This window comes from Anthonomus grandis, chromosome 4 (genome assembly GCF_022605725.1).
Source record: "Anthonomus grandis grandis chromosome 4, icAntGran1.3, whole genome shotgun sequence".
Classification (NCBI taxonomy): Eukaryota; Metazoa; Arthropoda; class Insecta; order Coleoptera; family Curculionidae; genus Anthonomus; species Anthonomus grandis.
The window spans coordinates 24,760,590-24,786,950 of record NC_065549.1 but is presented as its reverse complement, the minus strand read 5'-3'; the positions used below and the strand labels follow the sequence as shown (position 1 = coordinate 24,786,950).

At 30.5% G+C, this 26,361-nt stretch overlaps 1 protein-coding gene across 1 annotated transcript in view; it reads left to right on the top strand.

Moving 5' to 3' along the window:
* Window positions 1-19,933: 19,933 nt before the first annotated feature.
* LOC126735622 (nephrin-like) overlaps window positions 19,934-26,361 on the top strand; it is a 1,136,035-nt gene continuing 1,129,607 nt past the window's right edge. Inside the window, exon 1 of the mRNA XM_050439679.1 lies at window positions 19,934-20,426. Within this exon, the coding sequence (XP_050295636.1) occupies window positions 20,033-20,426 (394 nt within the window). The 5' untranslated portion in view covers window positions 19,934-20,032. The remainder of the gene's footprint in view (window positions 20,427-26,361) is intronic.

Here is a 26,361-nt window from a genome sequence, read left to right as displayed (position 1 = left end):
ATGCAAAGGACCGCAAAAACCTAATCTACAACATATTTGAAAAGTAGAATTCGGCACGAGCAGTAGACGTAACAAAACCGAGCTTAAAAATTGTGAATAATGGTATAAAATTATTTTAACTCACTGGGAAAAATTTAAATACTGACAATTTAATTTACTTGTTCATGAAAAAAAATGCTCAAAATATTCAATTTCTTCCCTGAACTTTTCTTTTGTTGTTGATAATATTACATATTCTTTTCTGGCGTACATAGAATAAATTGTGTCCCGAATTCTATCTTTCAAATATGTTGGTTTTTGCTGTCTTTTGCTTGGAAGATATACGGGCTGCGTAATCCTGATCTGATTTTATCCCGTTCTTCTTTATATTTGCGATCGTTGTTGTGCTCAATTTTGTTGCATCTGCGGCTCGCTGTATCACATTCTCAATTTGAAGTGCAATTCCGTTTCGGACTTGCTCCTTTTCCAGTTGAAAAAAAGCCAATATATTTAAAATCATCAGCTGCGATTGTTCATTATACCTATTATATCTTTTTTTAGGCATTATCTAACACTTTTCGAAATAACTTTCAAGAACAAGTTGACAAACCAATATTTTTGATTGACAGTGATGGATATTTCATATAACCTAGTATATAAAAGATGAATAATCATCAGACACCAATTTTTTTCAAAAGTTTGTTGTCGCCGCTGTTTGAAATATGCTAAACAAAGATAAACAAAAATGACGTCATTACAAATAGGTATAATTTCGACTTTACAAATCATATTAAAAATAATAAAGAAATTTCTCAAAAAGTACAGTTTAATTTTACTGCATAGAATTATTAATCTTTGCATACAGGTAGGTCGTGGTCATTTTTAAACTCTTTTGAGGCAGTTCAATAATATTTAGCTATTTTTTCATTTCTTACAGCTTTTTTCTAAAGTTTTTTCATGTTGTCAATTATTCGCTTTGAATTAAAAATGTTAAATTTTGTAAATTAAAATATTTTATTTTTATGTACTTTTGTTATCTTATTTTTTGTATTTTTATTTAAGAATTTATTTTTTTATCTTTTAAACATAATGTACAAAAACTAATAACAATTTTTGACTTTTTATAATTTACATCTGGTAACAAACCTTACAATTTGCATCATCTCTAGAAACTTTTTCTCGAACACCATCCCTTTAAGCGACATCTACGAAATATACCTTTTTTAAACAAACTAGATAAAAAAAATATTTTGCCACCCAGAAGTGACATAGACCGTGGCACAAAAAAGTTTAAGCGATTTAACTGTAGTCTAATGGCCGCTTGTGGCGCCCCTTAGGAAATACAGTTAAAGCGTCAATAAATTTAAATTTCTCATTCCAAATAACCCTCAAATTAAAAATTATGTGAAACTTTGAAAAAGCAATCTAATATTATTAAGAAAAATTTAATTTTTGCGTATTTATTTAACACCATGTCTCACCGGTATTATCAAATCGACCTATTTGTACTGTATCTTGTAGGCCGTTATATAGACCTTTTAAAGACACCCTGTAGTTACATAGTCTTAAAATAAATCCTTAAAACTAGATTAAAACTGATAATAAAATTGATCTTCAGTGTGGAGCCTTAATTAAATGTAAAACAAAATTCTAAGACATCCATCTAAAACACAATAATTATGTTAAATAAGTTATTTAATGCCTTTTTTCGAGTTACTTTTATATGAATACCTTTATTTTATTTATATACATATTAATAAAGCATTCTCTTTATTGCTCATCTTCATGTTAAAAAGAAATCAAAATATTGTCACGTATTTCGTTGATACTTTTATCAACGCAGAGGCATATTTTTCATTTTATTTGTGTTTGATATTCGAAATACATATCGGGATTGCTTCTGCAATATTATTCAATAGGAGATTTAAACAAGAGTGAGCTGTTCACTTTGCCGTGTTAGCTTTCTCTCACCTTAAAATATCAAAAAATTTTTGATTTGAAAATTTTAATTTTTCAACAAACTTTTTGTTAGTTGTTTTAGACTGATTTTAAACTATATATTTATTTTATAACGAAAACACTTATTGTCTTTGCTCTTATACAGGGTGTGCCAACAAGGTGTACGGCTAAGATAGCGCCTTAACTATACGAGGTAGAGCAAAAAGTTCTACAGCAAAGTTGTAGGGTTGACAAAAACCTACGAACTAAAAATATTTTTATGTATATTGGGTGTGTCACAAAAAAGTTACTATAAAATATCACTTTTTTTAATGGTACGCCCTATATATTTTGGTACTAAAATGTGAGGCAAAAAGAGTACTTTACTTTGGTATAATGTTTTTAAAATTTCCGTGCGGCGTTGCAACGTAATTAATTTTTTTATGTTATTTTTTGTCTTTTAGAGGGTTCGTTTAAAAAATCATAATTAACTTAAAATTTATTCTGCGCCTATGATACTTGCACCACAGTTAGTCTAGGGTACCTCCTCTAGGCAGATTATGATCATTTGTAATTCTTTAATACAGGGTGTTTTTAAAGAACTTTCAAACTTGACGAAATTAAATACGCAATATCTTAAATTTTTCAAATGGAACACCCTGTTTATTTTTATCTAATTAAGTTTGTCCCTCGAATACCTTCATTTTTTTATTCTATGTGTCCTATAGCTAAACCAAGTACTTTTTGAGATATTTTAACTTTTCTGTAAAATACTATGCATAAAACGGCTATTCTTTAAGTTTCGATCAAGATTGCTTAGAAAAAATTATTGAAGAATTAGAATGATTACTTTTCCTACAATTATTATTACATACTTAAAAAATTAACCAAAACAATTATTCACCCAAACTGCTAAAAAAAAACGGCAAAATTAAATTACATACTAGGTAGGTACTTACGCATTTTTGCATAAATGTACATCGTAACACTAATTTTAAATTTTAAAGATCAATTACAATTATTATAAATTGTGTTCAATATGACCTCCTAAATTTTGTACGCAAGCGTTTACCCTTTTTGACGTTTGAAAAATCTCTCGAATTTTATTTTTCATATTTTCACTTCTGGTAGGAGTTGTTTAATAGCATTTTTCCTTCACATATCCCCACAAGAAAAAATCCAGTTTGGTCAAATCTGGGGACCTTGCGGGCCAAGGGACCGGCCCACTGGACCAAATTCTATCTCGAACATGGTCAGGCAATGTTTGTAGAAAAACATTAAAATCGTTTTGTAAAAAAAAAGTTTAAAAACATTTCACCCGTAAGATGTCCATTAAAAAGGTGCGTTCCAATAACGTAATGTCCTATTATTCCTACCCAAACATTAAGCGACCATCTATGTTGATGATGAATTTTCCGGGTGAAGAATGGATTGCTGGTGTCGTAATAATGAAAATTATGTTTATTAACACTGCCAATATTATGGAATGCAGCTTCATCCGAAAAAAGTACAAAATAAAAAAATTTAGACTGACGAATCTTATTTTGCGCCCACTAACAAAAAGCCATTCTTCTTTCATAAACCTGAGGAAGTAATTCCTGCAACAATTGAATATGGTAAGGATGGAATTTTTCGCTTCGAAGCATACGAGATATTGATGTTGCACTAAAGGGTAATTCTTTAGCAAGCTGCCTAATGCTTTTATGAGGATCTTTAACGACACTTTAAGCTGCTGTCATCCTGTTTTCCTTATTTGTAACTGGCTTCACCCGTTCATGTTTTTCATAAATTACACTTCCTGTTCTCTCAAATCTTTCTTTTAGTTCTTGAAACATTTGTGCTTGGGGATGTCTCTTTTCGGATAAAGTTGCGCATAAATTCTAGATGCCAAAAGGCTACTTCTTTCAGCAGCTCCAAGGGCATATATCATATCAACAAATTCCTCACGAGGAAAATTCATATTGATTACAAAATGAACAATAAAAATTAAAAATCGATTAACTAACTCACTGATAATAATTTCTAAAATGGTTTTTGAAGAAAAATCATTGATTTTGTCTACTGCTGTCATAAAACTAATAATCTGATAATTAAGTTTAAACCAATGTTTCCTAGAAATCTTGATCAAAACTTAAAGAATACCTGTTTTATGCATAGTATTTTACAGAAAAGTTAAAATATCTCAAAAAGTACTACTAAGGTTTAGCTATAGGACACATAAAATAAAAAATTAAGGTATTCGAGGGACAAACTTAATTAGATAAAAATTAACAGGGTGTCCATTTGAAAAATCTGAGATATTGCGTATTTAATTTCAGCAAGTTTGAAACTTCTTTAAAAACACCCTGTATTAAAAAATTACAAATTATCATAGTCAGCCTAATGGAAGTACCCTAGACTAACTGTGGTACAAGTTTCATAGGCGCAGAATAAATTTTAAGTTAATTATGATTTTTAAACGAACCCTCTAAAAGGCAAAACATAAAAAAAAAAATTAATTACGTTGCAACGCCACATGAAAATTTTAAAAACGTTATACCAAAGTAAAGTACTCTTTTTGCCTCACATTTTAGTACCATAATATACAGGGCGTACCATTAAAAAAAAATCATATTTTATAGTAACTTTTTTGTGACACACCCAGTATACATAAAAATATTTTTAGTTCGTAGGTTTTTGTCAATCCTACAACTTTGCTGTACAACTTTTTACTCTACCTCGTATAGTTAAGGCGCTATCTTAGCCGTACACCTTGTTGGCACACCCTGTATAAATAAGGTTATATTTATATTATATTATAAATGTAAAAAAAAGCAAAAAACATTGTTTTAAATATAGAAATAATTATAGTAATAAGGTTAAGGTTTATATAGTATGAAATCAAAGCGTTATAAGTATGGTAATACATATAGGCTTGATACAAATTGTTTGACTAATAAGTTGTTTGATTTTGATATTAATAAAAGTTCTGACTTAAAGTTTATAAAGCCTCTAATCACATAGTTTGCGAATTATGAAAAGAACAATCATCCAAGTAGTGCTTTTAGCTTAATATATCAAGAATTTCTAAAGCAAATTTCTAAGCAAACTCCAAAAAGCACTGCTATGGTATAAAAAATCTATTAAATTTCCCAGTACAGTTCAGAGATCATATAAATGGCAACATTTTATATAATTCATCTATGAAATCATTTTAAATATACGTAAAACCATGTTTTACACTATTTTTTATTTTTCTTTCGAAAATGTCAATTTTTATAAAGAAAATAATATCACAAGAGAATAATATCAAAATATTGACTGCGGACTAAAATCCAAGTATTTTACAAAACATTTCAAACACTCCCAGCACTCACAGACTTCTCACCTCTTTTTAGCCAGTATATTAAACAAAGATAAAACATCTGCGTTCTGGCGATTACTACTTTGAGAGCTGTTTGAGGAATAACGGGGACGTACCCAGATAAATTTTTGGGCTGTTTTTGTATTACTTTCGTCATGTTTTTAAAGAGATCTTTAAGGATGGGTCTATCACCTTTAATAGTTGGGAGTGACCCCTGTAAGGTTATTATTATTAGATGGGTTTTACCAGTTTTGCTTTTTACACGTTTATGAAAGGGGAGAATTTAGAATTTGGCCTGTATTCGTCTAAATTTTTTGCAGTTTTTACAATGAGGAAGTGTTTTTTTTTTTTAATTTGTGTTTGTGGATTTGTATTATACCTAAAGACCTTAAAATATTTCGACGCTGGGAAAATAGGCAGGAAAATTTGGCAAATCAAGAGGAAAGTGCTTGTGCGGCCTTATAGAGTCCGTGAGTGTACAAGAAAGACAATAACATTTGTGATAAAAACAATAAGAGTGATCTGGACAGTGATTTAGACTCAGATAGTTCTGATAGTTCATTTTCTAGTGTTTAGGAAGCGGAGGAAGAAGCAAGGGAAGTAGAAGCTACAGGAGAAAATCAAGCAATTTTAAAACGTAATTTGTTTAAGTACAGACGCCAAACAAATTTGTTTAAATGTCTATAACAACCTAAGGAATGATTCTCGTTCACAAATGATTGTAGTGCTTTGCGAAAAACAGCATTTTTAACAGGGGTTTCCTATAGTACCTACAATATGCTATTTTGTGGAAAAAGAGATTAAATACAGAAAAAAAAGGAAAGATGCAGGATATTCAAAGTGACTTGACACGGATATTTCCAAATTGCTAATGAAATTTGTGTATTCTACATACAAAAACAATGAGGTTCCGACCATAGAAATGGTTAAGGGACACCTTATTGGCGAAGATACCTGATAAAACTTGAAGCTGGTTAAGTTGAAGCTGGTTAACAAAAGGTAACAGAAAGTGCTCTAATAAATTATCAGGTGGCGTATAGAATATTTGGAGAAAATTTAAAAAAATCGGTAGGAAGAGAGATCCATATATTAGTCAGACGAAACATGGTATGATTCGGCAAATGCAAGCAATATACACATGACATGGCAAAAAAAGGTTGGACTAATAGTTCTAGCAAATGTGTCCTAAAAGGTGTTCCACCAAACTAAGAAATCTCGGATGATCATTATTTATTGTGGTTCAAAAGAAGATTGGGTGAAAGATGGACTGAAATTGTGTGGCACAAAAATAGAAGAGTGCAACGTGAACTATTATAAAAACATGCATGCAGATATATTTGAAACCTGGTTTGAGAAAACATTAATTCCAAATTTAAAAGAAAATAGTGCAATTGTTATGGATAATGCATCATATCATTCAAGGCTTTCTGAAAAAATCTCAAACATATCTTCACATAAACTGGAAATTGAGACATTTTTATTAAAACATGATCTCTATTTTTACGACTTTTATACAAAGAAATAATAATTGGAAGGAAGAAGTCCATTCTGAAGTGGAGTCAATATAATATTAAAAAGTTAGTAGGGGAAGTCTTTTCACCACAAATAAAATGCTAATCCTCTAATTTCAGAAGTAATGCATTTCGGCAAGTATTCTTGCCATCATCAGACTCTAAAATATGTTACAAACAGTTCAAAAACTACGAACATTTTTTTCTTCAGAGGTGACATAAAAAATATAGATAAAATTATGAAATTGTAAAATACTTACTGAGTTACTTAACACATACACAAATTCTAAACAATAACAAACAATACTTGAATAGTACATTACACGACATCTAGTGAACAGTTAAAATTATAACAAAATTGAACAATATGAGATTAGCAGAATTATACTGAGTACTGGGAGCGAGTGACAGAGAACCATCGGACTGTAGTGTTATAGGGGGTAAATAAATAAACAAATAAATGTGCGTTGATAAGTCAGATCAAATCAAATGTCAGTGTTACTGTTAGGACCCAAGGAATTAAAGAAAGTGTTGCTCTCAAATTGAGTTTGCTCACTAATACAAGTGTAAACCGGTGATTTGATGGCTTTACTTTTTTTCCAGGATTTCCAAAAGATCCAACCTTAACCCCTTCTGATAAACATGGTGCACCTCGGTATCCGCCTCAGGCGCGAACCCATGTCCGGTCTCAATAATATGATTGGCGAGAGGAGAAGAGGTATTGGTTATAAATCGGTTTCTATTCTTTTCAATGAGTTTATTATGTTTTTTGACTCTCGTCTCGATTCTCCTTCCGCTTTGTCCGATGTAGCACACATTGCAGTCAGGATGAGAACATTTTAGTCTGTAAACACCAGATCTGTGTGTGCCGGGAATTTTATCTTTGGTGTTGACTAGAGATTTAGACAAATTATTCGAAGTTTTGAAACAAACACGCAATCACTCATCGGAGTCCCTCGACAAACTCTTGGCAACCTGATGGGATATGTTTCCAAAATATGATATGCTTCTGTACACGCCATTGGTTTTGTATATATGTGGCTTATTTAAATGTTTGTAAAGATGTCTAAAATAAAGAGAATTTATAATCTTGTCAGGATAACAAGATTATAAATTCTTTATTGTTCCGAGGAATTTGAAAAATGATATTGAGTTGGATCTTTTGGAAATCCTGGAAATAAATAAAGCCATCAAATCATCGGTTTACACTTGTATTAATGAGCAAACTCAATTTAAGAGCAACACTTTCTTTAATTCCTTGGGTCCTAACAGTAACACTGACATTTGATTTGATCTGACTTATTAACACACATTTATTTGTTTATTTGTTCACACCCTATAACACTACAGTCCGATGGTTCTCTCTCACTCGCTCCCAGTACTCAGTAGAAATCTTCCAATCTCCTATTGTTCAATTTGTTATAATTTTAACTGTTCACTAGATGTCGTGTAATGTACGATTCAAGTATTGTTTGTTATTGTTTAGAATTTGTGTATGTTTTAAGTAACTCAGTAAGTATTTTAGAATTTCATAGTTTTATCTGTATTTTTTATGTCACCTGTCACGCCAGAAAAAAATGTATGTATATGTTTTTGAACTGTTTGTAATATATTTTAGAGTCTGATGATGGCAAGAACACTTGCCGAAATGCATCACTCCTGAAATTAGAGGATTAGCATTTTATTTGTGAAGAAAAGACTTCCCCTACTAACTTTTTAATAATAATTTGAAGTTGTAAATACCACATCATGGGAAAAGCAGTACGTTTTAGATAACATAGCTTAAAAGTATGGTCATACTGTCTACAGACTTCCTCATATTATTATATATTTAATCCTATGGACATGATTTGAGGACAACTAAAAAGGAGAATTCGCAGGAAAAATAAGTATCCAAAATTTGATAAAATGTTAATGTTATAAATTTGATTAAAGAGGAAGTTATGAATTTAGGATGGAAAGAGTGCAGAAAGTCTGAGGAAAAAATTATAAAATATGAAGAGGAATATCGTAATTTGCATCAGAATATTTTGAATGGAGGGGACCGTTTTATTATAAATTTGGATAATAATGAATCCGATGCAGAAATTGAAGATCTGAGACTAAACTAGTTATTGTTTTATACGGTAAGAATTTTATTAGTAACAATATTTTTATTAATTAAACAAGTTTAAAATTTTGTCTTTTACAGTTTACTGCCCCTGTTGTCCTTTAGCAATATAATAAAGACTGCTTCTTCCTCCATTCTCTGGCAAAAGTCCCTTTTTTGCCACAGTAAGAAAACCTTTTTTTACTGCCACACTTGTTCTGTCCCAGAGAGGCAAGACTATTTTTTTTATAATTCACTGGGAGAAAAAGGGCTATCTTACATCTGAGTTAATAAAAAAGATTATAAAATTAATAAAGTTAATAAAAAAAAATAATGTAAATTTATTATTTTTAATTAAATATATCATAATATGTATAAATAAAAAAAGCAATAATAAAGGACATTGAATTTAGCAGCCAAAAACCCCGTTAATAATACCCACAAAATAAAAATAAATCTGAATACCCAACAAAAGGATATATATAAAATTTGAAGACAAACCAAAACATTTTACCCTTTTGTGTCAAAAAATAAATCTTTAATGCCGTAATCCATAAAATAAATGGACCAAAGTAATTTGTACCACCTATTCTCTCATCACTTATTATAAACAGCCCATTGATGGCGCTAAAAGCTAAATGTATTAAGTTAAAATTGTTGATTAAATTGATTTACGTACTTAAATCTTATCTTTAAATTAAATATTATCTTGCTATCAACTATCCTGAATTTCTAACTTTATAAAACTAAACTCAAAAATCCCAAATAATAAAATTTTAAGGCCGGACTTTTCACGCTTGAGTGGCTGTGACTGTGGTCAGACGTCTAACAAAATAGTACGTGGGTGTATGTAGTCCAATTTTACAAACCACAATACCATTTAAAAAAAAATTAAAATATTTATTTATTTAACGGAATGATTAAATATCGCATAGAATATTACTTTCCTTAGAATATGACTCTTTCCCCATGAAATTTTGCGTTTAAAACATGCATTCTATGTGATAATACAAGCAACACCGGCACACAGACTACTCGCGGCACATCAAAGATTCTAATAGATCTCTAAACTGGACTTTATCTTAAAGTCAAAGCTGCTTGAGTAGTCGTACTCAACAGATAAAATCTTAAAATACCTTGTCTATAATGACTTATATTATTTCTTCTGGAATTTCACAAGGCTGGCATTTAAACCCAATACGTTGGGTTTAAATACCAGCTGTTGCCAATTGTTTTTACGAACACGAAAACGTAAAATTGTCTGTTTTCAGGATAAAGCAGTAATGATGACTATTTCACAAACTTGCCAAAGTACACTTTCTGATACCTATGAAATAAAGCAACTCAAGGGTCTTAGTGTCCGAGTATCTATTATTGGTTTTTCTAAAAATTTGAATAAAAATGCCCTTTTGACTGCGTTAAATAAGATTAAATTGTAATCGCATTACTAATGCATCAGATTGCAAGATGTTGAGAATTTTCCCGACGAAGAAAAACAGTAATTTATATAAAGCATTATTTCAGGTAGGTAAGATTACCTATAAAAGGTTAACTTAAGTAGGTGATGTTTTTATTAGTTAATATTGCTGCAGCGTGTTTGATGGCGTCGAGGTAAGAAAATGTTTTCGGTGTTGTGACTTTAACCACTCCTATAAAACCCAAACTGACAGCTGCATTTTTTATTCGTGATTGGTATCCAGCTCTTATCAAGCCTCTGTTCTATTTGTTTCATATATGCCTAAAATCCAGAGTTTTTTTAGAAATATGAAAAATCTCTACAGTCAGGTTTTTAAAAAAGAAGAAAGACCGAATATCACAAACTATAGGCCGGTATAAATAATGAATCATTTTGATAACATTTGTCAAATTGTGGTTTAAAAAAGTATATATCCTGTGGTCTATGACCCACTCATACCAAATAAACATTTTTAAAACCCTAATCAAATTTACTTTTAGAGATTATAAACAGCCGAGAACAGATCGGTGTAGTATATACGGACTTTTCGAAGGCGTTCGATCGCCTTTACCATCCAATTCTACTTAATAAACTAAACTCATTTGGTTTTGGCTGCTTTGTTTAGAATTAGATCATCCTTACCTTTGTAAACGAAAGCAATATGTGGAGTTGCATGGCCCTAGGATGGATGCTTAGTTAGTCAGCCCAGGGGTACCACAGGGCTCGATACTAGGACCTTTGCTCTTCGATATATTTATTAATGATATTGGTCAAAACATATTACTTATATTTAACATAATTACTTATACAGAAAAAATAAAATACAATGATCAATATGATATCTATCATATATATTATCACATTGATAATATTATCTTAGTCAGAGCGACAAACTTTAGGGACCTTGGTGTATTATTTGACAGTAAATTGACATTTGTGTGTGTCAATGGTTGCTAAATCGTCCAGAATATATGTCCCATATGCTTCCTAGTACGGTACTCATAATTTTAAAAATATCAATGCTATAATTTTTTTTTGCATTTATAAGATCACAATTAAATTTCGGCAGTAATCTAGTCGCCGACATATCGGACTTATAAAGATCATTTAGAAAATATATAAACTGAACTTTTAAATATATTTAAACTCCGTTTCTTAGAATCTAGAAGAAACAGTTACCCTAAGGTTATACTACATAAAATTTTAAATAACAAAATTGATTATTCATTAATATCATTTGGTTTATCCTTTTTTTATACCTAGAGGAGTGGCCCGCCAAAACTGTCCATTTTATCTTCCTAAGCGCTTTGCCTAAGCGCTTCAACTAATACCATGAAAAATTTATCATTATACAGAATAAGTATGTGACGCTTGCAACAATCAATACCTTCAGAATTTTTATATCTCGCGAATTTTTCTCGAAAAGTCTTTGCAATAAAACGTTTTTTGTTTTGTTTTCTTGTTTTTCTAGGTATAATTTACGTTTGTTAAAACTTTTTAAATGCTTTCAAAAATCTTCGAAATGAAGCATTTTCTTTGTTTTAATTTAATTTGTTTTGTTACAAATTCATTAGTGAGATTTAATAGTACCTAGTTATTTTAAGTAATGCTCCGTTACATATCTTTATGACCTATTGTTAATTTTGTATTATTTTTTATTTGGATCAGATGTTTTGGGTTTTCTTTTATACTGTTATTGGGCTTTAACCTATTATATATACAGGATTAAAATAAAATAATATAATAAAAACTAAAATAAAATAAAATAAAGGTGAATGCAGTAAAGAGCAAATTCGATAACATTAGTAATTTTTTTAGTTTTATTACATTTAGAATTGTACTTATGATATGGGTAGAAATTGGCCAACAATTTTAATTATGACTGTCTAGTAAACATGCTGGATGATTATTAATTTGATTATTATTTATTGAAATATGTTAAACTTAACATTAGTAGAATAACTTTAGTTACATCATAAAAATATATGTGATATTTTATGTACCTGTAACGATCATCTTATCATATTTTGATTTATAATTTAAGCTTTCAAAAGCCTTTAAATGTCTTATAGTAATATGACTGTTTGTATTACCGGGCATGGGTTTTTATTTTAGGGGTTATATTTTATGTGATACTTGGGATTATTTTCTATTTAGGCTCGCTGACTGGACAAAATAACGAGTGTATTTTTATTGCTGTAAAGCTATAGTTAACGTAGAAACAAAAATTAAATATGCAAAAACAACTATAATGGTGTTATTCAATTGCATAAAAAATGCCAAATAAAAATGTATATATATATATATTGTATATATGTATATATTTTGTTTTTGCGTTCTCAATAAAAATATTTTTTTACCTAAAAAGAATGAGTAGCATATCAATCAATAAAATGAATTATATATTTTTCGAATATTGATAGTACTAATAGTCCCTTTTTAAATTGATTTCGATTTATTTATTCAACAGTATGTATGAATTGAAGCAATATTAATTTTATTTGTTAATTTAAGGTACATATTAAAATACTAATTCACTATAATTAAGTTATATTTTTTTGGCATTTTATTTCAATAATTTTCTATCATTAATTAGTTTTTTTAATAAATAGAGCTCCAATATTTAACAAATTTTCAAAGTTAATTAAACTATTGAGATTTTTGATTTTAAAATAAACTACTAAATCGATGGCATAGACCAGTGTTACTCAAACTTTTTTCGTGACGCAACCCTTTTAAAAAACTAAATTTTTAACGGAACCCTAAACTCTAAACTAAAAGCAAAAGCAGTTATATGTGAATTGTTTATTAATAATCATACAAAAAAAGATAGATACAGAAAGTAGTCAGTTAGTAAGCAAATGATAACACTAAGTTCATTTAATGCGAGGCATGTAATTGTTTTTTATTCCTCATCAACTGGGTAATGTCAGGCTTGATAGAAGAAAGTTGAAGTCTCATGTCTGGTTCGGCATCCAGTCTATTGCGGTATTTTATTTTTGTATCTGTATATGCTAAAAATCCCGTTTTACACAAATACGTTGTTGGAAACGGCAGAATAACATTCAAAGCTTCGGTGGCAAGTTGTGGATATTCATCACGAACCCTGCCCCAAAAATCATTTAGTGAAATTGTTTTGAACAATGATTCCATGTTTGTATCCCATGCCATTTCTAGAAATGATTCATAAATCTGATTTGACATATTTTCAGGCTTCTGCAATTTAGATGAAAAAGGGTTTTGAAACCATGAGTTTGTTTTCAGTTTTACATTCTGTTCTTCAGGAAAGTAAGATTCAAAAGTCCCTTGCAGATCATTGAGATATTGCACCAAATCAATAAATATTTCCTTTTGAAATATTTCTGTATCATTAAGACTATGGTGACTAAGGGACTCACTTAGCAATGAAAAGCTTTCAATTTTTCTCTTACCAAATCAAGTAATTCAAAAATTTTATTTTCTTTTAAAGGCAGTTATTTTGTTGTTAGCATTGAAAACTGTTGTCTGTTTTCTTTGTAGTGACAGGTTTAATTCGTTAAGTTTTCCAAACATGTCTGCTAAAAATGCTAGTCTAAATAACCAGCTTTTATCGGACATAAAAAGGAACATCTGTAAGAAAAGCTTCTAATTCTGTTCTTAGTTCAAAAAGCCTTGTCAAAGTTTTACCCCGAGACAACCATCTCACTTCAGTATGGAGCAATAGTGTTTTATGATCGCTACCATAATCTTCATATAATATTGAGAACAATCGGGATTGTAGTGAACGTAACTTGACAAAATTAATTATTTTTACTGACTCATCAAGAACCAATTTTAGATTTGGTGGCATTTTCTTAACCGCGAGTGACTGTCTATGCAGGATGCAGTGGCTGGAACTACAATTTGGCGCTTTGATTTTTATTCGTGATATTGCTCCTGCTGTTATACCTGTCATTGCACTGGCTCCATCGGTACAAATATCAATGCAATCATTCCAATCGAGTTGGTTTTCTTCAAAAAATATGTTAATCGTGTTAAAAATGTCTTCTCCGGTTGTAGCAAGTCTTCTTCGAGTGAATGTTTATATGGATATCGCACAATTACTAGCAAGATGGCTAGTCCAGCAACATCACTCGACTCATCCATTTGCAAGACGAATTTCTTATTTTGAAGCCGTGAAACCAGTTCTTGTTTAATGTTTGCTGCGATATCCCCAATTCGGCGCGGAACTGTATCGTTCGAAAGCGGCACTGTAGAAAGATGCTTCACAGATTTTTCGTCGAGCATACATTTTGTTATGTCTACCACACATGGTTTTATTAGCTTTTCGGCGATAGTGTGCGCTTCTCCTGCTTGGGCAATGCGGTAACTAACCAAATACGATGCCTCCGTGGCCTTTTCATTCACAGTCGCATACGTCATAGTTTTTTGGCTTCTTAATAATTGTTCTTCTTTACGTAGAAAAAATTCTTTACTTTTGTTTTTGAAGTCGGGATCTACAGTTTCTAAATGTCGGCGCTTCTACCATCGAACCAGCAGGTACCATCGAACTATTAGGAAGGAGTTTGCTGTACAACATTCAAAGAGGTGAGCCATTGGAATCAACAAATCCGAGATTAATGTATGATTCGTCATACTTTCGTTTTTTCACCTTCAGTGTGTCATTAGATGTTTTACTACTTGAGCTTGAAACCATAAATCTAGAACTTGACGCCGTCATTTCAACTTGATTTGAGTTTGCGCGGTATGAGTAAATTTTGCGGTTCGTTGTTTGATTAATAAATTCTCCGCGCCAAACAAACCTCCTTCATATTATACCAGCAACCATCGAATCATCTCGAATTTCTCAGAAACTTCGGAGAGCCAGACAATTTTCTCCGGGATACGAGAAACAGCGCGACGAACCGAGGTCATTCGATTACTTATAGTCCGGGGGCGAATGGTGGCGTACGAGTAATGCTGTAACATTTCGATGTAATAGGGCGGGCATTTACTTAATAATACATATATTAAATTTTCGTACATGTACCAGTAACACCTATAAGTAGGCGTTTCGTTTTGGTTGTTTATTTTTATCTTAGGTAACTTTATTCTCATAGGGTCCACTTTAATACATGCATTCATTTATTATGACTGCTGGCGGAACCCTACCGGAGGTTTCGCGGAGCACCGGGGCTCCACGGAGCACACTTTGAGTAACGCTGGCATAGACTAACGCCCATAAGTCAATAATAAAATCGATTTTATTATGTTAATTTTTTTATGGAATGGGAATAATTTAAAGGATTTTTAATGTACTTTTGCTAAAATATGGCAGGGTTTTGAATGAGATTTTTCATTTCATATAAATTTTATGAAAAATCTTACATTAAACAGCAATAATGCTTTTCACAAACAAGAAAGAAAAAATTAAAGCAGTGTCTAGACTACGGTAAATTTTGCTGAGATAAAGTTTAATTACATATACTTTATCCTTCTCTACCCTAAATAAAATATTCTAGTAAAAAGTCATAAACAAAAACAATAATTGAAAATAGAATTATAGCAAAATTATCGACATAATTTTTTATTGGTTAATAAAATTAACCTGGGTTATTGGTTAAGGGATATTAAAAAATAAAGTTTTTTTTCTCATGACTGTAGACATTACGTCTCCTGGCAGCAAAGTTAGAAACAGTCAGTTATTTTTTTTGGTCAGTTTTGTTAATAGATTTTTTGCCAAGACTTCTAAATTCTTATAGAATTAAATAATATTTTATTAGAATAATAATTATATTTTTTATCTTAAATCTGGTAAGAAAGAAAATCTAGGTTTCGTTTCTAATTGACACTACATCTGCATACATCAAAACATATAAATTTGTTTAATACCACTTGACGTCAATATTCATGAACCCTTAAGGATATTAATTACTGACAACAATACATATAAATGCACAAAGGTTTTATTTCCATTTCTCTGTCGTGCTCGTAAATTTTCCGCAACATCGATAAAAGTGATTTAGGCAACACATTATATGTGTATGTTTGCGTGTTGGTTATGTGTATTTTACAATCTAAAGTGAGGCGAGTTCCATATACATATGTCACTTTACTAAAGAGATTTCAACCAATTTAGTTTAAAAATCCGGTGACATTTATGATTAATGTGATTAAACTGAGTTTTATTTTCCTTTCTACCTCATAAATATTTAGGCAACTTACGGGTTATTTTTAGCCTATAATCTTAAGTATTACTAGTAGCAGTTAGTTTGTATCACTCCTGGCATACTTAAATGCTAGGTGTCAACGGTTTTAAAAATCGCGATACCATCCTTTGGTCTAAAGAAAACTATGTAATTCTTCTGCAACTAGATTTTTTAGTTAGAATTGTTTTTGTTTTTATAAGCAAATAAAGTAAATTAAATTTGAATTTCAATTTGAATAATGTTTTATGTATCTTATATCTACGAGGATCGTCAATGTTTTTTTGTGATGTTCTAGATTTTTAAATTTCTTTATCGGAAACATAAGATATGGACCTTAATAAGGGTCAATCTTCCTGAATCTTTTTTAAAAGTTGGATTTGTACTATTTTTGGGACGGAAAATATCCAGAGCACCCAAAACAATGAAAACTTGCAAGTTTTTAAAAGATTTGACACATAACTGCCGTCACGGTTCTAAAAAATCAATTTTCTTCAGGAAATTTTTAATGGATGTAGCTCTGAGGGGGTGCATCATAGAACACATGTTTAACACCCTGTATATACAAGGTAAAAGAAGGTAATTCATAGAAATATGTTATCTAAATAATGTTTTATCTTATTTTATATTTAGGATTTTGCTAGAAATTAGTGTGTCCTATAACAAACTATAAGAAATTATACACTACAACTATAACTACAACTAACTAATACATAAAAAAAGGAAAAAATATTGAAAATACTTCTTTTCTTTTAGCATAAATTGTTGAAGTCTTCAAAAGGTCTTTAAAAATTGGATTTCCGTACCGACGAAATATTTTAAGGTTTTTACATGTATATTATTGTCAAAAGTTCATTATAGGTCAGTTATAAAGCAAAGTAAATTACGGTATATTAATTGCCGTTAAAATTCTTACAAATATCACATTTTATTTATTATTTAGTCCAGGGACTATATGATTATACGTGTCGATTGAATTTTATTTATTAAAATTTTGTAATAGTTTCTGTTTTCTTAAAACTATTTTGTGTTTTTTAAATTTGTTTTACAGCTTTATATTTATTTGAATAATTGTGCCTTATATTTTTAATGCAGCCTCAAATCATAGAAAATAGATTATCCCTGACGTCTACTATATACAGTGTGACCCATTTGTTTTCGGGTCACCCCGATAAAAAGTTTATCTTTGGTGCGATTTTGCTCGGGTTTTTTTTAAATGTTAGGTCCAGAAAAACTGCATCATAATAACACAAAAAAATTCTGCTATGCAAATTCTAAGGCCTACTAATGTCAATTTTTAAGGGCCAAATTTTAAGAAATCATGCTAGGCATTTTTTTTAGTAAAAAATTGTGCACACCACTGGATTTGGCATCCCCCAATACGGCCTTATACTAAATTTCACCGAAAAATATTAAATAATAACAATTTTATGATAAAAAAAAAAGAAATGCGCTTTACTTCTAAATTGTCTCTAAAAATTATTGAAATATTGAACTCTATTGTGTCTAAAAATTATTGAAATATTAAATTGTCACATTTGACATCTAACTGTCAAAAGTGATAATAGAACGTGTTTAGATAGTATTAGTAATCATGGAAAATTTAAATTTAAGAGAAAAAATTGAAATTGTTCGTGGTAACACGCGTTCGATGAGAGAAGCTGCCAGAGAATTTAATATTAGGCATCCTGATAGACCAGTAAGTCTAAGTACTGTGCAACGTGTTAATAACATTTTCAATGAAACAGGATCTGTTTCGAAAATTCTACTTAAAAATAGACATAATGGACGGCGTGGACTCAGAAGAAATGAAAATTACATTTTGGAATATTTTAACGGCAATCCTCGAAGTAGTGTCAGAATGGCTACTTTGGTCCTAACATCCCCAGAGAAAGTATAAGAAGATGTTTACAAAAAAATAACATAAAAGCATTTAAGCCAAAATTTTTGCACACCTTAGAGGATGGTGACCAGGCAAGAAGATTAGAGTTTTGATATTGGCTTCAGGGAGAATATTTAAACAGAAACTTTCTAGATGAAATCCTTTTTAGCGATGAAGCCACTTTTACCACAAATGGCGTAGTCTCCAGTCAAAATTGCCGCCACTGGTCCGTGCAGAATCCAGAATTTATAATAAATGCAAGGAGACAGTATTCGCAAAAAATTAACGTTTGGTGTGAAATACTAAGCAACAAAATTATTGGCCCTTTTTTCTTTATTGGTAATTTGAATACAATTGAATTTTTGAATTTTCTTGAGAATGAATTTTCGAACGCATTAGAAGATTTACCCTTAAGATATCACCTTAATTTGAACTTTCAATTAGATGGTTGTCCTGTCCATAATGCTCGGTTAGTAAGAGACTGGTTAAATCAACATTTTGAAAACTGTTGGATAGGACGAAACAGTCCTTTCGTTGAGTGGCCACCGAGATCCCCTGACTTAACGCCACTCGATTTTTTTCTTTGGGGCTTACTTAAAGAAAAAGGGTACAAATCAAGACCTCAAAATTTAGAAGATCTACTAGTCAGAATAATCCATGTTTGTTCAGAAATTACTCCAGAGCAAGTCCGTAAAGTTATTTTAAATGTAGGCAAAAGGAATGTAAAATGCATAGAAAACAATGGTGGATTAGTAGAAGTTGTTTGTTGTTTTTATTTTATTTGTATTTATTTTTGTTAGTTTATTGTTTGTTTTTATTTGTATTTAGTTTGGAATTGTTATTTGCTTGTATTATCTTTGTTCAATTTGTTTTTTTCATGGCTATCTACACATTTTTAAATGTAAATAAATGCATAATTTCCCTGTTTATTTTTTGTTATAAAATTGTTATTACTTAATATTTTTTGGTGAAATTTGGTATAAGGCCGTTTTGGGGGATGCCGAATGCAGTGATGTGCACAATTTTTTGCTAAAAAAATGCCTAGCATGGTTTCCTAAAATTTGGCTCTTAAAAACTGACATTAGTAGGCCTTGGAATTTGCATAGCAGAATTTTTTTTTGTTATAATGATGCAGTTTTTCTGGACCTAACATTTAAAAAAAACCCGAGCAAAATCGCACCAAAAATAAACTTTTTATCAGGATGATCCGAAAACAAATGGGTCACACTGTATTTAAATTTATTCAAATGCTATTAATTATTTTATTCGTTACTTATTTTAGATTAATTGCTTTTATACGTATAGTTAAGCTAATAGTTCTGTACCTTCAAGAAAATTATAGTATTGTTATAAAAACTACACTTAATATCTATGCAATTTTTTTGCAGCTGCTTTTTTTAGAATATTTGTCACCTATGCTTTTGATATAAAAAAACAACTTTCTCTTAGTCACAAGTCAACTCACGTTTTTACTGGACTTTTGCATCTGAGTTAAAGTAATTTGCAATAAATCTTTGTTTTTTTTTAAATCAATTTATCGGATATTATTTTAATTATATATTTTTATTATTTCAGATCTTCCTAAGAAAACGCTCAGCTCAATATTTTGCCAAATTCTTCTACAGTGGGAAATTCAAGATGAAGATATCACCTTACAATGTGTTATAAATATGTCTAGTGTCGAACTACTAGTGATCGCCTTAGTATTACTTGTGACTTGTTCAGTCGCGGAACTTGCCACCGAATTTACGGAAGCCAGTGAGGGTAGTACCGCCAATCTGCCTTGCGCACTTTCCGCTGCCGACTATCCGGACAAAATAACGAACATCTTGTGGTATTTGGGTGCAGAGGAAACGCCGATTTATAAATTCGAATCTCGTGGTAACTATAATCAGCATACGCCAGCTGATGCACTTAAAGATCGGTACTTTTTGCGCGTTCTTGAAAAACAAGCGTTGCTTTCAATATCACCCCTAATGACTTCTGATGAAGGGGTGTATCATTGCCGTGTCGATTTTGAGAGGTCGCCTACTAAGATTACTCATGTTAATTTGACCGTTGTTGGTAAGTTTGAGAAATAAATAATAAATTGTTTGCTAATTGTTTTTATTTTATAAGAAATATAGGATCAAGGATATTTTTCAATTCGAAAATAAAAACGGTTTTTATGTCATAAATAGAATTGCGAAAATAGAAAGATATTTAATGGTTTAATTTTTTAATAATAATTATACCATATTTTTTTATATAGTAGCAATTAAACGATAACTTTTTATGTAAAAATTTAGAAATTATTAACCTGTAAAAATTAAGATAAACCAAACAAGATTAAAGGCCTATGAAGAAATTATCAGACAAAAGAAAATGTTGCAGACAATATCGAGGAATCAATCAGGTTGATTTTGCAATAGCCTGCAATAACTCCTTTACATACTCCATAACTTCTTTTACAACTCAAAAATATGTGTGTAATAACCAGATGTATTTGAAAATATGTTAGGCTCAACTACTTTTTTACAATTACATAATAAAGAATATTATATTTTGTAAGGTATGATTTGTAACTGAATGAGTAATATTATGAGAACTCGAAAAGTTAAAAATAAAATTGTTTTTTTGCATTTTGTTAGTTCATTTACATAAATATACTGTAGTAATTTGAGAAATTTGATGAATTTTATAGTTTTATAGTAGTAGTATAGTTTTTTTATAAAACTTCCATACGAGATGTAAAAGTTTTAATTTTATAAGGAATAAAAAGTATTTTATTAGAAAGCGGAAAGGTTGTAAACTGATTATTTTCGTATTATGCTCATGGAGAATAAGATTTTAATTTTCTATAAGTTGTTTCTATTTTTTTTTAATGAATGCTTATTTGAAATGTCTGTTTTAGAGTAATTGTTTTAAAAGAGATTTTTTCTAGAACCTAAAAATATATAAAAAAATTTATTAATCGTGTTTATATAGACGTATATTTTTTGCAATAACTATTAGAGGAACCGAAAATTATTTGGAATACTCTTGGTAATTTGAAATACATACCTTATTATTAAAACTATACATAGCGGCATCTCGCTAAATATGGTATAAACTACTACATTAGTCTATATTTAGGTGACAACTGATTTAGTACATGTGCCGATTTATGATAAGGGCAACACTTAAAAAGTTTAAAAATATATATAATATACGTAAAAAGTTTATTGTTGCCTGATTACAACTTTTTTCAATTCAAATCAAAGCGCATCAATTTTCGTTTTTAAACTAGATTTGATTTGGTTTTTAGGTAAGTTAGGGGTCATATTTTAGGTTATTTGTTTGGTTTCGATTTGTTAAGGCAATTTTGTTTACGGATTTTCACGCCGCTATTTATGTTGCTAATTTGAATTACCCACTGTAATGCAAAATTGGAATATACCATTTAATATTAATTTTTTATGCCAAAAAGAGGGCAGATCTTTTTTTTCGATTGTTGGTAAAATGTAGTTATGTATGTATCACTATTTTGTTGGTCTCTCGTTTTAGATAAGTGTTTTTGTGGGCTCTTAAGTTTTCATCAATTTTTTTTGTTTTACCTATGCCTCCTAATTTTTTTTTGTAATAAGAGGCAGAACTCAAATCCAGAACATATGACCGCTGCTGTGTTGGCACTAAGGTAGAACAGAATTAAGTATCATAAGGAATCCATAAACTTTAAGGAAACACTATAATTCTGCTTTGTGGAAAATGCGTCTAAAATATAACAATTTTACGAATTGACTCAGATGGATATAAAACGATTAGATTATCAACTAGCTTTTAGAAATAGCATAGAAAATTCGCAGACTGTGAAAGAATTGACTAAAGGTTTTTTTTTCGTAAAACAAAAATATTCTGTTCACGTGAAAGGCAACTGAAACGTTATATACAAGAGCACTTGGATTCCAATTGTTAGCAATTATTATAAGTATTTTCTCAAATTTTACCTAGTAGGTATATGTCAAGTCTCCCAGATTGAATCCCTACTGGCATGAATCTGGTGTTTTCAGACTTAAGACAAGAATATGTTCCCGAGAGGTCTCTGAAAAATTTCATTTTCCTGTTGTGTTGCCTGGATACCACAGGATGGTTCTGTGGTAACTTCTCTTATTTTCGATACTCACGTAAAATTGTGTCATGTTATTTGCGCAGGATCTAATGATCGTTTTACATGAAAGACATTAGATTTTGGGCAGGCGACATACTATTAAGTCGGATATATTAAAGTACGTTCACACTAACATAACACTTTGCTATTACACTATTATTATACTTAAATTAAGTGTGATAATAGTGTAGAGTGTTTTTAACACTTTAATGAAAAAGTAAAATCATCTGCAAGTCGCCCATTATAGCCAAAAATATAGATATTGTTGACATGGCAAGGGATGATCACATTACGCCATTGTCACTAACGCTTTATTGTACACAGAAGGACCAGCCTTTAGACAGATCATTTATGGGTCCTCTAGAGTCATATTATAGTGAAGAGATATAACTGTTTGCATATAACATTGTCGAATTGTTTGGAAAGGCATATCGAAATTGACAAACCGGTGAAATAGCGGTAAACAATTTTAAAATAGGAAGTATCTCAAGAAAAACAATTACAAAATAGCACCATTCAGCAATTAAATCAATATCATATAATATCCGCTGGTGATAGTAACTCATCAGTAGACGACAGAGAATAAAAAATCATGGGATATAGCATTACCCGAAGTAGAAGAATCTACAAAACAGAATATACTGGGTCACTTCTTAAAAAGTATTTTAACAAAATTAGAAGTAGAACAGTTTACGTGTAGATTTGGTTTGTCTGAAATTGCGAAGATGTAATGGGACAGCAGTTTTTACATGTGAATTATAGGTGCACTCTGAGTGTAAGTATACAGGTTATTATGCCGAAATATATACAGGGTGTCCCATCAAAAACAAAACAAAGGCATTTTCGGTATGATAAATTTTTTTTTAAACGATGGATATGTCGAATTTATTTTTAAGGATGATAATGTTTAATGAGCAAGGCACCCTCAAACCAGCAGCCCCCTACGAGAAATGGGATAACACCTAAAATCTTGAATATATACAGGGGTCGTGTGATTCCTTATTTTAATGGTCTGTTAATTCTGAACATAACTGCCAAGTTTGAAGTAGCTGCGGTCATTTCTCTAGATATGAGTTTTTAAGAATTCTAAAAATAGCGAAAATTAAAAAGGTGGCTTGCTTTGGATATTTGGTAAGTCAATTTAGTAAGTCAATTTAATTTTTGAATTGGTAACTTAGTAATTAAGACTCCATCCTGATATCTGCAACCCTGTATGAGGAAGTAAAATCACTCCTGAAATCTTAGATATCAAGAGGAGTCGGGTCGTAAATTATTAATTATAATCAAAGGGAACACTCCTATAAAAATGCATTTAATTTAAAAATAGACGAAAATAAACACAAAATAAACCTTGATGTCTGCAAACTTTTCCTATAAAATTTCTTAATATTATCGTAAAATGCCTAGTCGTATACCATACATAAAACAAAACCAATAAAATGCAAACACAAGAATCTTTTCGAAGAATTTTAATTATTTGGTTACTAAAAACTACAGGTACTTTTTTATAAGATCAACATTTATTAACTAATATTTCTTTACATAAATCTTTTGTATATAGAAGTATTGTATTAACAAGGGTTTATTCTACTGCAGAGAGAGTTGAGATGATAAGAGTTTTTCTTTTGACACAACAATTGTGCCAAGAGAAGTATTTATTGACCTTTATCCAGAAAAAGGATCAACATAAAAATATGTTTTGGAATTAGTGGCTTAATTTAAGGAAACTGCCAGTCTATTAAATAAAAAGCGTGAGGTTCAACATGCTTTTGTTACTAATGAAGCAATGGTAATAATTGTCCTAGGCCAACTTTATGCCCAACTAGGAATAAGTGTCAAAATTGGCGACGAGAACATGAGTAAGCAAAAGTTGCATTCATAGGATACTTAAGCAAAACAAATTCCATCCTTAGAAGATTCATCTGGTGCAAGAACTAAATAAGGACGATCATGATAGATAAGTGCAATTTTTTGAAACCCTTAGTAAGTTACGCGTTTTATTCAAAACATTTGCTTCTCAGATGAATGTACGTTTTTACTTAATGAAAACCTAAATCATCATAACTGCTGCTACTGTCAGATACCAATTCTGGACGGTTTCACCAAGTTCATAATCAGTTCCTTAAAAAGGTGTTTCAAGAGCGAAATTCTTTTGGGACTCCATTATTAGGTCTGTTTTTCTACCTGAAAATTTAAGTAAGAAGATGTATGGAAAATGCCAATCCAAGAATAATAGAAATAGTTGAATGCAGAAACGATTATGATGAAGATCAAGTCGTTTTCCAATAAGTTGGAGCTCCACACTATGTTGCTAATGTGAGGCATTATCTTAATGATATTGCCTAACTGATCAGAGATATTTCCTGATCGTTGGATTCGCTGCCCAATCAGAAACCCTGAAAGACTTACGCCAGAGGATCATAAATGAGTGTAAGATGATGGCACGTGAAGTTCTAGAAAATGTCAGAGTTTTTTGCACAAAACATTTATTTTTGTATGGACGTAGACAGGCACTTAATAAATTAACCTATTTTTTTTAGTTGACATAAGGGTCGGTATTTCTTATTTATTTACTTTTCATAAGAAGGAGGCAGTTATTCCTTGCGATTTTTAATTAATTATGAATTAGGATCAAATAAATTTCTTAGAATTGTAACCAGTTTAATCTATTAACAAAAAGGTCTCAGTCGCTTTAAAATATTTATTCTTGTTTTTTTGTGACCCAAAAATCTTTTATGCTTCTTGCTAAGTGAGTTGGATTTGCGGTCAAACAAATCTCAGGTTTTAGATTTTAATACTGCCTAATATAGGCTGAAACGTCGGTATTTTATTAATTATTAATTGAAGTTATAGGGAAATTTTTTATAACTTAACTTATTTAAAAAAAGTTAAGTTACATTTTCTTTGCCTAAAAGTCAAAGAAAATCAAGATAGAGGGTGATAAACTTAATGTATTTTTGGTCATATATTTAGTATTTATTCTTTGTTTTTAACATAATTTCAATAATGTTTGTTTTGGAATTTAAAAAAAAAGTCAAAATGTTGCTAGTGGCGCTGATATATGACATATATTTTATAATAAGTGGAATTAAGAGGAAAAACAGCTTTGCACTTAAAATTCATTATCAGATAATACCATCCTTCTTCCACTTATTTTGCAAGTTATCCGTAAAATTGTAAATCTGATAAACGTCAAAGCACAGCGAATTTACCCGCCTTAATAAAGATAATAAAAGCCGGTAGCGAGTGTGACCCAAAAGTTGTGGCAATTTTTCTACCCTATAGATATTTTTTTTTTGCCTCATAAATGCACGGCAGCTTTTAGTCTGGTGAGCGTGGTGGTGGTCAGATCATCCCTCCCTTTTTATACTTACTGATTTCATCTTTGGACGCCACTTAATTTAATTAAAGTTTATTTAAATTTTATGATTAAAGATGTTGTTTATAATTAAGTAAATCAAGAAACTTAATTATGTTTTTTTTTTAATAGTCTGGACTGGTATCAACTTCAAGTGAAACGGTTTATTTTAATTTTTTAACAAAATTTATTTTGTACCCTAGATGTCAACTGAAACATTGCATTCCGTGCGGTCAATAAAATATATACAACTATTTACAAATGATGGTGTGAGAGTAATAAAAAAAATAGATAAAAAAGATACTGAAAATAGTGATAGTAACACTTAAATATCACAAAGAGAACGTGTAGCTCTATGGGTTTATATTAAATTAAAATGGGAATATGACATTAATTATATGACGTTAACCCTGGGGAAAATTCATGAATTCTCTGCGCAGGAAAAAAGGATTAAATAGACAGTACGCACAGGGCTACTTATAAATCAAAATATGTGTACCAACAAAAATAAATAC